Source organism: Electrophorus electricus, chromosome 12, assembly GCF_013358815.1.
Source record: "Electrophorus electricus isolate fEleEle1 chromosome 12, fEleEle1.pri, whole genome shotgun sequence".
In the NCBI taxonomy this organism is placed as follows: Eukaryota; Metazoa; Chordata; class Actinopteri; order Gymnotiformes; family Gymnotidae; genus Electrophorus; species Electrophorus electricus.
The window spans coordinates 14,095,706-14,106,110 of NC_049546.1; the positions used below are offsets into that span (position 1 = coordinate 14,095,706).

Genomic DNA, 10,405 nt, shown 5'->3' on the forward strand with positions numbered 1-10,405 from the left:
TATGAGACCACTGAGGTCCATGCGATATGAGCGAGTGGTTTTATTTTAAATCAGGCGAATGAACAAACTGCCAAAGGGTTCTTGGGAAGTAAGAGCAGAATGAAAAAGCAGGTTTGGGCGTCACACCGGGTTTGAACGCTCGAGTGCGGTACTGTGGCTGGCCACCAAGACGAGGCGCATCTCATCGCCAACACGCCTCTTTTTCTCCAAATGTAGCTAGCTACGACTCCCAACGAAATGTAGAGCGTCAGAAACAGCAAATAAACGTAAATCGCGTTTCCAAATTGGTAAGTATTTAATCATTTTTTGTCGCAGCCAACATCTTGTATGTGCAGTTTAAATTAAAGTCATGGTATAAAATGTGATATTCTCATTCAGACATAGTTTGGCACGCCAGTCAGCTAACTAGCTAGCCAGCTAGCAATGCACTTTACCCAGCAGTAAGTGTTTGCTTGCAAAACGTATGACATTGTTTAACCATCTTTTGTTGGGCAGTGTTTTTGTCTTGACATCGCCATCAACCAGGTCTTGTCAAAGTATCGATTAATGCACATTTCAGTCAATAAATAAATTATAATGTGTTTATCATGATAATGTGATTATGCGTTTCCTTCATCGTTTTCTCGTAATGTCGCTGGCTAGTTAGCTAGCCTAGCTAATCTAGCACAGATAATACATTTTGATTTTTGCTGCTCAGTTCATGCCCTTGCTGCTTAAGACGCTAGACTTGGCCTGTTAGAATTCTGCAGTTTCTTTTACATTTTTCAATATCTTATTTACGTACCCATACCACGGTTAACATAAATATTTGAATTATGTACGATCACGTGAACTTTGACTGTTTCTTGTGGTGTGTAGCGACTATTGCGTTAACTGATTGACAGCAATTATCTTATGCTTACAGCGTTTTGCCAGAAATTATTGAGAACAATGGTGAAATATTTCACCTGTTCAGGATTTCTTAAAGGAACATGGGACCAAGTATTTCTAGCATTCTGGCAAAGATATCCCAACCCTTACAGGTAAAATCGAAACTGGAACAAACAGGGTATTTTAATACATTTCAGTGAGTTGAATTCAGAAAAGTTGAGTATTGCTCCTTGACACATCTATATGACATCTACATATCCCCAGTAATCATGTTTTGACGGAAGATATCGTCTTTCGGGAGGTAACTCCCGACAGCTGCCTAGTATCCAGACGACTCTTGACCAAAACCAGCCGTGCACCTCGCTGGGCAGAAAAGTTCTTGCCTGCCCACAGGGCATGCAAAGCCTACATCGTTGAAGATTCCATTGTGGATCCTCAGAGTAGAACCATGGTCACTCTCACCTGGAACATTAGCCATGCTTACCTCATGGTGAGGTGCTTAATCCTTCTCACTGTCTCAATTTCTCTAAGGAGCTTTTTCTTTCTATTTTAATCTCTAAGTTAGTCAGCCCATGTCATTGATGTACCTGTATAAGGGTGACAAAAGGGTCTTGGCCTGTATTAACATATTTTAAGTAGATAAGAAAGAGGGATTAAAGCTCTCATCAAGCAAGAATTAGTTGTGTCTACTAATATGTAGCAAGAATTGTGGGACATCATTATAATTTGAAAGCTTCTGGTTTTCTTGTGTCGCTGCTCACTTATGCTTAACTAACTTTAACAGTGTGTTATGTAACTCTCTTTAAAATTATTGAAGGAAAAACACTCAGTAGACATTTCCAGGAATGCCTCTGACAAGATTTCATAATACCTGGCTCACATTGCTTCTTGTGACTGTGCAGTCTGTGGAGGAGCGATGTGTGTATGGAGTCAATCCTGACAACAGCAACTGGACAGAGATCAAGAGAGAAGCCTGGATCTCATCTAATCTTTATGGCCTCTCCAAAGCTGTTCAGGTAAGTGTGCCAAAGAGTACCAGGTGGTGCTCTTGCACAAGACGTGGGTGAGGGGGTGGTTTTTAAATGACAGTGCTGGCAGTGTCAACAGTTTTGTAGTTTTACACCTAAAGGCTAGCATAACATGTAAACGTGCTGGCAGTTATCAAAAATACTAAAATCATATATTTGCATAATTTAGAAATGTTGGCATACAATGAAGTTTCTTCCTGCTTGGGCTTTGAATTTTGGGAGGACAATAAAGCAATATTCGATTGTTGTCCTTATGATTTTCATTTTTATGTCAATATGTATTTTATTAATAGAATGACCAGACATCAACAATTTCTGAAACCTTTTTTCGTTCAGAACTTGCATCTTGCATTTTATAGTATTTTATGATGTATGTGATGCTTCCTGTAGAAACCTTTATCATGCATTTACACTGTTCCAGCATGGCTGCACCTCATGAAATCTCCCATATATTTTCAATATATTTTCAACAGATGCAGCCATGCCAGGGCATTGTTAAAGGCAATAATTTTAGAAAAAACAAATGGTTAAGTTCCAGCATTACTTGGCAACAGTGATTTATTTTTTTCCCTCTCTCCCTACATGGCCCATGTTCAGGAATTTGGTCTTGCCCGATTTAAGACTAGTGTCACGAAGACTATAAAAGGGTTTGAATATGTCTTGGCCAGAATGCAAGGTAAGATTCTAATGTGGTAGAGGGTATTGGTTTGAAATTAAATATGTAAATTGGTAATGTTCTTCCATCTATACTAATACTAGGATTTCTCTTATGTTTTACTTGTTTGTGAAGGTATGTTTATTGCCTTGACAGCCATGGTTTTAAAGTAATATAACAAAACCATGCTATTTTTGCACTACCACTTGTACTCTTGCTTGTACTCAACTACATAAGTGGAAAATTGTGTAAATAACAATCTATCAAATGTTTAACTTTGAAACATCTGTCATTTCTAGATTGTATATACACAAACCCATGTCTACAGTTAACAATTTTTTTCCTTTTTGTCCTCCTAAATTCTCCAATCCTAATATAACTGGTCCCATGTCATCCTAAGTCACATTTTATTGTTGCACAGGTGAAACACCCACAAAAACACTGGCAGAGGCAGCCACTGAGAAGGCCAGAGAAAAGGCACTTGCTGCTAAAGAGAAAGCTAAAGACCTGGCATCCCAAGCACAGAAGCAGCAATACATGTGATGCCTTGTGTAAATAAATAAATAAATAAATAAACACCCATAGCATTGCTTTCCTTAATGGATATTAAAGGGCTTATTTTCACAAACTCCAATCAGTTCAGTTTTGTTAAATTGTGAAACACCTTCTGGATTGCATTCCGTTCTTCACCACAGTTGGTCTATGTGCTGTCTTTAAAGAATACATGACTGATGCAACACAATCCTTTTATCCTCGTGTTCACTGAGATGTTACTATGATTAATCCATTTTGGGAGGGCTATTGTAACTTATTTTTCCATATGCTAGTTGAGTGTTGTTGGTCAGTTTAACACTGATTTTCTAAAAGTGTCCATTCTTGTTCAGATGTGCTCTTCCAATTGTACAAACCATGGCTTTACTTCTGCTATTTACAGTTATGCCATTGCCTCAAATTGAAGTGAGTTGAGGGGCCCCTGATCCTCCTGGTCACTGCCTATATGATATTAAAGGACATCTTGAGCATTCCAACATTTGGCACTTGAAACAAAGAATTTGGATAGAGAGCAATGTCTTCATATATGCATGAAACCTATGAAGTGTGTAAATTAGTGTTTACTAGTACAAAACTAAGCTAAATTTTATTCAATCGAATTTGCTTAGTGTCTGCTACCTAGAAATCTTTATTCAGGTTAAGCTTATAGGATTAGATCAATAAATGAAATTTATAGCTTTGCTTTTTTAAACATGCTTTGCAAATTAAATTAAATATAAAGCATGTGTTCATTAAAATAGGCTGCATAAAAGCCTGTTATTGTTTACATAAGAGTTTGTGTCTAAATTCTGAGCAGGATATTCTAGCATGTTTCTCATTTTAGTATATTAAAAGTGGAAATGCCCTGTTACATTGTATACCTAAAAGGGAAAAGCACAAGGAAAACCAGGTTGAAAAACAAATTGCAAACATTAAACTTGGAATTTGAATTAAGTTAAATACTTAAAATATTTATTTGTACAAAAGGTTTACATTGATTAAAAACACTACACGAGAACTGAAATACAAAGTTTGTAAGGCATTTGGTGTTTATCATACAATGTACTCTGCTATGTACATTTACACAACTACAATTTATTAATTACTGCTAAAATTAGTTGTATAAAATGACATTTGCTTCATTCAACATTCAGACATAACAGGTTGATTGGTTTATGATAAGAGGCTTAAGATCCATAATACTTTAATGTAACCATTAAGTACCGCATAGTACTAGTAGTCAAATCTAAAACACATTTCCATTAATTTGTCTTAAATCTTTTAAATAGTCTTAGCAGAACTGAATGGCACAGATCTTTAATATATTACCAAATATTGATTAAGCATTAGGCAAATTAGATCATAATCCATATTTTAACATTACTGGTAACCATTTTTATACTCATTTTTTCAACTATTAAGCATATATAATATGCTAAATACATTTTGAAGAAGCCTCCAGACTACTGTATGCATTTGTGTGTTTTAGTAGGATTTAAAAACAAAATGCAGTCATGATCTGCCATTCAGTTTGTAAATATAGGGATACTCTGAATCAGAAACAGTAAGTGCCAATACAGCATTTTGTGCAAAGTTACATAAAATAAAAGACTAGGCTGATGGGGCGAGGCGACAACAACACTGATTTGTGCATTGCAAACAGATGTTAAATTGGCAAGCAAACAGTATGTCCAAGTGGTCATACCTTCATTAATGAAGACTGTCTATTCCAAGCATCACAACATGCCTGAAGGGGAGGGATCCATCAAAAATTCTAGTCCTGCTTGCAAAAAGCTTAAAGTTAGATTTTTTTTTTCCAAAAAACAAAAAACAAAACAACTAAATAAATAAATAAATAAATAATCCCACACCAGCGGAATAGGTCTGTGGGAAGCAACCAGACATTTATTGTCTCAGGCTTATCCTGTTTTAATCTACCTTCCAATACAGTTTATGGAATGCATGACAACTTTTTATAGTCGTCATAACCAGGTGTGATCCGTAATGGAGTAACTATGATCATCAGTTTGTGTTGTGGCCAGACTATCAGAATCCAAAATCCACACCATGCTCTCAACATCAATCTCCACATCCTCTACAATAAGAAAACATATACAACTTCAATATAGTTAACAGTTAGAGAGTCAATAATAGTTAATAATAGTTTTAAAAGAGTTAAAAGTAAACGTTTTGCAGACAATTACAAACAATGTATATACACACTTTGTAGTGACTAATCAAAAATAGAAATAAAACAACAAAAATATTGATCAGACTCACCTTTGTCAGAGTCAGACCTGTCAGAAGACACGGCTGAGCCCGAGCTATCATTGCGTGTCCGCTCTGTGGTACCCTGCAGCTGTTGTAAGCGCACACGTAGCTCCTGCTGCTCCCACCGTAGCCGGTTCTTCATCAACTCAGCATGTTCAGCCTGTTTCTGCAATTTCTACAAACACAGCTCATGTAGACTGTTTTTTATAAAACAGTGATCGGTTGGAAATCTCTTCAGAACTTGGGGGGGGGGGGGGGTTCTTAAATGCATGCCCTTATCCATGTTGCAGGCTATAATATTTAGCAGTACTCAGATATAGGTCAAGCAGGACATTAATCATTCAGCAGAACAATATTTTAATTATAGCCTACCAAGACCATTTGTGCTTTAAATGACTAACAAGTAGAAATTCCCACTGAAACACTTTATAGTCCTTCTTCCCTCTGTAGACTTAATCACTTCTAATATTAAGAGTGCTATTGCCCCAACTGACATAACCCTGGTTTTAAGATAACTCAAATATAACATCTTAAGTGCTTATTAACATACATCACACCACGCTAATGGACGTTAATTATTTTTGCTAAGAATAGGTGCATGTTCCTCACCTAGCTGACATGAGCAGGCATAAAAAGGAAAATCAACAGCCACTGTCATGGATTTGTGACTATGACTTTGGATTATATTCTGGTTTAACCTAGCAAACACCTTTAGCATCTTCTACCTGGCCATTACACTAAATGTAGCAATGCAAACCTTTTCACAAAAGTTCGTTTTAAGTACTAGACACGTCTTCTGAGACAATTTGAGTATTGCCTATTTTTTAAGATAATGTGCTAGAGAAGAAACATGGTCTTGAAGACTTGAAAACAAAGTGGTTGGTTAGTTTAGTAGGCAAATACATCATGCTATTCATAAGTCATTGGACAGGTTTCCAAATGCTATATTTGCTTACCTCTGTAACATGATTTAACTTAAGTGGCTCTAGATAATATAAATGTAAACTTGTATAGAAGATAAAACCTCCTTTAAATATCTGATGTTTTCCAAACAGCATTTCTTCCTTTTATCTGACTGTCAGCAAAACTGATACTACAATACTTGTAATGTTTATATATTTATCTTTATGAATCTTAATTTTTAGTCTGCTCACCTTTATGTGTAATTGCGCCCTTCTAAGCAGGTTCAGAGTGGTGTTCCTTGTTGAATCAATGGATAATGGGACCTGCTGTTTTAGCTGTTCCAAGCAGTGTCGCAACTGGGCTCGTCTCCAATTGAAAATCAGAAACATGTATTGTTCTCTCAAAATAAATTGTTCATCTCCATCAATTGAATGCAGTATGCTCAAAATCATCCAGTGAAATCAAAGATGCAAGTTATACCTGTGCTTTTCCAATTCATTGTGAACTGACCTTAAAAAAAAATACAAAAACACTGTTATTATAAGCATTGAGACTGCCTAAACAGACTAAAATTGTTTTAGTCTGATAAGCATAGTTATTAGAACTAGCTAGAATTATAGCTAGAGAATAACTACAGCAAATCGTCAATCAGCCTGATACACACTCTACATATATCACACATTAGCCTAATTACTTACATCTTGTAAAATGTACGATTAAGTTTGTGATCGGTAGACAGCTGCTCCTCTTTGAAATGGCCTCGGCCCGAAGTGTGTGGTATGAGCCTTAAACTCTCACATGAGGTCTCAAACGCCCCCGCGACAGTGATGGCTAACCATAGGTCGCTAAACGGACTTGAGCATAGTCACCTGCTAGTCTCGGGTGAATTTCTTTTAGTTTTCTGTTTGCTTCGTTTGTTTGTAGCTTTACGGTAGCATGGTACTAATGACGCATACCCATGCTCTGCTTCTGGAGGGAAAACCACAAATCCGAACAGTGCAAATCACTAACACGTTCAGTTCATTTCTGGTTACTAATAAGAAAAGACAACAAAGTCAGTTGTTGTTATAGACGCCTAACAAATTAAATCAACAATAACCAACTTGACGTCTTATTTTCGTTTAACCTTTTCCTTTTTGGCGCCACTTTTATATACCAATAATCATTCCTACAGTATCTTGACATAATAGCTACTTTAGCTAGCTAGCTAACAATTTAAGCGTGAAAAAAATAGCTAATTAGTTCACAGTTGAAATAAAGGCTTGCTCATAGTGAAGAACAGCGTGTTTACATTTTCAAACCTGCAAACCTTCGCGCCTTTGTGTACAACGGGGGCTGAAATATAGGTCACGGAGTCAACCACAATTTTACCAGCAAGCTCAATTTCCACAACTTTTGTACAACCCAGTAAGTTAGCTAAAAATAAACTAGCTGGGTTAACTTGTCAGAATAAAATAATTTTTTCAAGCAGTAAGTTGGCTAGCTACAAATTCTGACCAGCAAATTGACTGTCTTTAGCGAAGGTTATTTAGCCAGTTCTGACTTTAATATAAATAACAATAACTTTAACAATACCTCTTTCTCTTCTTTCCAAATATTCTGCAGCTTGCAGAAGAACTTGAATACTACATGCATGTTCCTTCATCATGGATTTAGCTAGCGAGTTTTAAAAGCCTCAACACTAACAAAACTGCAATTACTACAACAGAGAAACAGCTCGTCGCCACGTAATAGGCGTCAATTTGATCACGCCCCAACGGTTCGACACGCCCTTATTTGGCTTTTTAGAGCGCGAATAGAGCGCTTCAACAAAAATGAAATATGAATAATTAATTCTCTTTAAGATATGTCGTTCGCTTTCAGATGCATTAGGTCAATAGAAATAAGAAAATGTATGTGGTAGTGCCGTGTACGTTCCAACAATTGTTTTTTTTTTGCATCAAAAACAACAACAAAAAAAAAATAAAAATCGTGAAATGAAATGAACATTACACATTATCTGGTAATCAAATGTTTTAAATACGAAACGAGTGCATACCTAAAACAGCTAGACTCAACCGTAGGACTATGGTGGCAAAGATGTTATCAGTGGCGTAAATTTCATTTCAACTTCGGGGTGTAACGCACCACCCAACCCTACTTGGGGCAATTCCACCCCCTACCAAAAAAAACCACACACACACACACAAAATAACCTACGCCTAAGGATGTTATTAAACACATGATGGATAGTGGAGCTCTATATGCAGCCATTTCCGAAGCTGATATTTTTCCTGGAGCAACTACAACTCGGGTTTGGGTAAAAGGTGGATTGTATCGGATAATCACTGCGTAATTCAGGAGGTGAATAACTCATTTGTCTATGATATGTTCTCATTTGTCCCACGATAGACCGCCCAACATGCAGACGCAAAATGCTGATTGGCTGTGGGTGTTAGTTTTAAGACAAAGCGTATCGAATTGGTGAACTATTATTCGAAGACGTACATCACCCCTTGAATGTATATTTATTAAATCGCAAATTACAAATTACAAAAGTTGGTAATTTGGGGGTCTCGGTGCATTTGGGGGTCTCGCCTCCATTTTCGATCAGTTTGTAAAGGTTTGTTTATTACTGAGAGGTGTTGTACCGCTGTCAACATCGTAATCCAATGGCCGAAAGAACTGTGAAGATAGTAACAACAGTAGCTTTAGTAAAATCGCTCTCTGGTCGATATTGCATGACACACTTCACAATAAAAGACTTGTCCTTGCTCAGATTCAAAGATATAGGGCTCTGTTGGTGACATCCAATCTTAAAAAAAAAATAGGGCATTGTCACGAGTTATTAAGGTGTTGGATCAAAATCCTAATGTGTAGAAACGAGTTAGTAAGGCGTGGGAAGAAGATAAATGAAGGCAATTGACTTAATTAATCATGTCATGAGACATGGCCTAACTTTAAGCAAGAGACACTTAATTCTGAAAGCAAATAGCCTCAGGCGCAGACAATACGCAGATTTGGCAGAAGTGACATATTTAATCATCCAATATAAATGGAAGCGCACGTGAGGCTAAATGTCAAGTTATCCAAGAGCACTGCCATTCAGGAACTCACAATAGTGACCCAGTCTTATTTCAGTACTGCAAATAGAAATGGATATTTGGGTAAAGTTGTGGTCTAGTGTAGTCCAATTATATTATCACTAATTTTAAAAACTGCTCGTTTCAGTTTCCTTTTTATTATGAGTTACCTCACTGCTGTGCTTATTGTTGTTTATGTTATGGAGAATAAAGACTCTCCGCAACTACACTCGCGTCTAAAATAATGTATTAGCCTTTATTGTATACAAAAGTATTCCCCTAATAAACACAGCCATGTTACAGAATGTTTTGCCCCTAGGTCGGACTGAATGGGCGTATTCCGATGGATATGTGACGTCAATGCATACCTTATGTAGACGCAACTGTGCTCCAAGCGCTCCACCTAATACAGTAGCGTTCAAAATAGACCTAGCGTTAGTGTGATGACTGAAGTATGATGAAGAGGTGCAACCATAAAATCTGATAGGACTGGAGATGTCAACTGAAGATTTACTGTGTATTAAGATACATGTTCAGCTCATTTTTGGTTACTAATATAAGAAAAGACAACAAAGTCAGTTGTTTTTTTAACAGTTAAAACCATTTCCAAACCTCGCAAACCCTCCTGATGCGTGAACGCACAAAACATCACTGATGATCCGATTACGCTAGAATTGTAGTTACCAGAGAAAAGCAGGCGGTTATGTTTTTGTAAAGGATATTACACATAAATAAATATAATGTAATAAAACAATAACATTACCTTATTTTATTAAGAATAAAACACCACCATAGGTGCTGGAGCCACATAAGTAAGTTTCAGAACTCAGGCGCTCCAAATATGAGAATATGAGAATGAAGGATCTAGCCAAAATTAAGGAATAGTTTTGGGCAATGACAAATGTGCATGGCAGGAGCAAATATTACTATGGTAGTGTGACAGACAGGACTATTGGCATTCCAAGTAGCAGCAGTGCAGATTCTATAATAGAATAGGAATAAATAATAATTAAGCACGTGTGCAGTTACTGTAATTATAGTAATCTGTATACAGTTCCATAAAAAGTGACGAGTGAGAATTGCCC

General features: G+C 36.8%; 2 protein-coding genes across 2 annotated transcripts; one reads left to right on the plus strand and one right to left on the minus strand.

Annotated features, from left to right (window-relative positions):
• The first annotated feature begins 115 nt into the window (after nucleotides 1-115).
• Nucleotides 116-3,187, plus strand: prelid1a (PRELI domain containing 1a). Its single transcript, XM_027008620.2, has 6 exons — nucleotides 116-287; nucleotides 905-1,022; nucleotides 1,135-1,360; nucleotides 1,773-1,886; nucleotides 2,496-2,574; nucleotides 2,975-3,187. Exons 2-6 carry the CDS (start codon nucleotides 931-933, stop codon nucleotides 3,094-3,096), a joined length of 633 nt encoding a protein of 210 aa, XP_026864421.2. The 5' UTR covers nucleotides 116-287; nucleotides 905-930; the 3' UTR covers nucleotides 3,097-3,187.
• A 102-nt stretch (nucleotides 3,188-3,289) lies between these two features.
• mxd3 (MAX dimerization protein 3) lies at nucleotides 3,290-7,975 on the minus strand. The gene is made up of 6 exons (XM_027008622.2): nucleotides 7,834-7,975; nucleotides 7,128-7,227; nucleotides 6,739-6,768; nucleotides 6,510-6,624; nucleotides 5,365-5,530; nucleotides 3,290-5,179 (listed from the first exon to the last, which is right to left on the minus strand). The coding sequence occupies exons 1-6, from the start codon at nucleotides 7,904-7,906 to the stop codon at nucleotides 5,067-5,069; spliced, it is 597 nt and encodes a 198-aa protein (XP_026864423.1). The 5' UTR covers nucleotides 7,907-7,975; the 3' UTR covers nucleotides 3,290-5,066.
• Nucleotides 7,976-10,405: the final 2,430 nt, after the last annotated feature.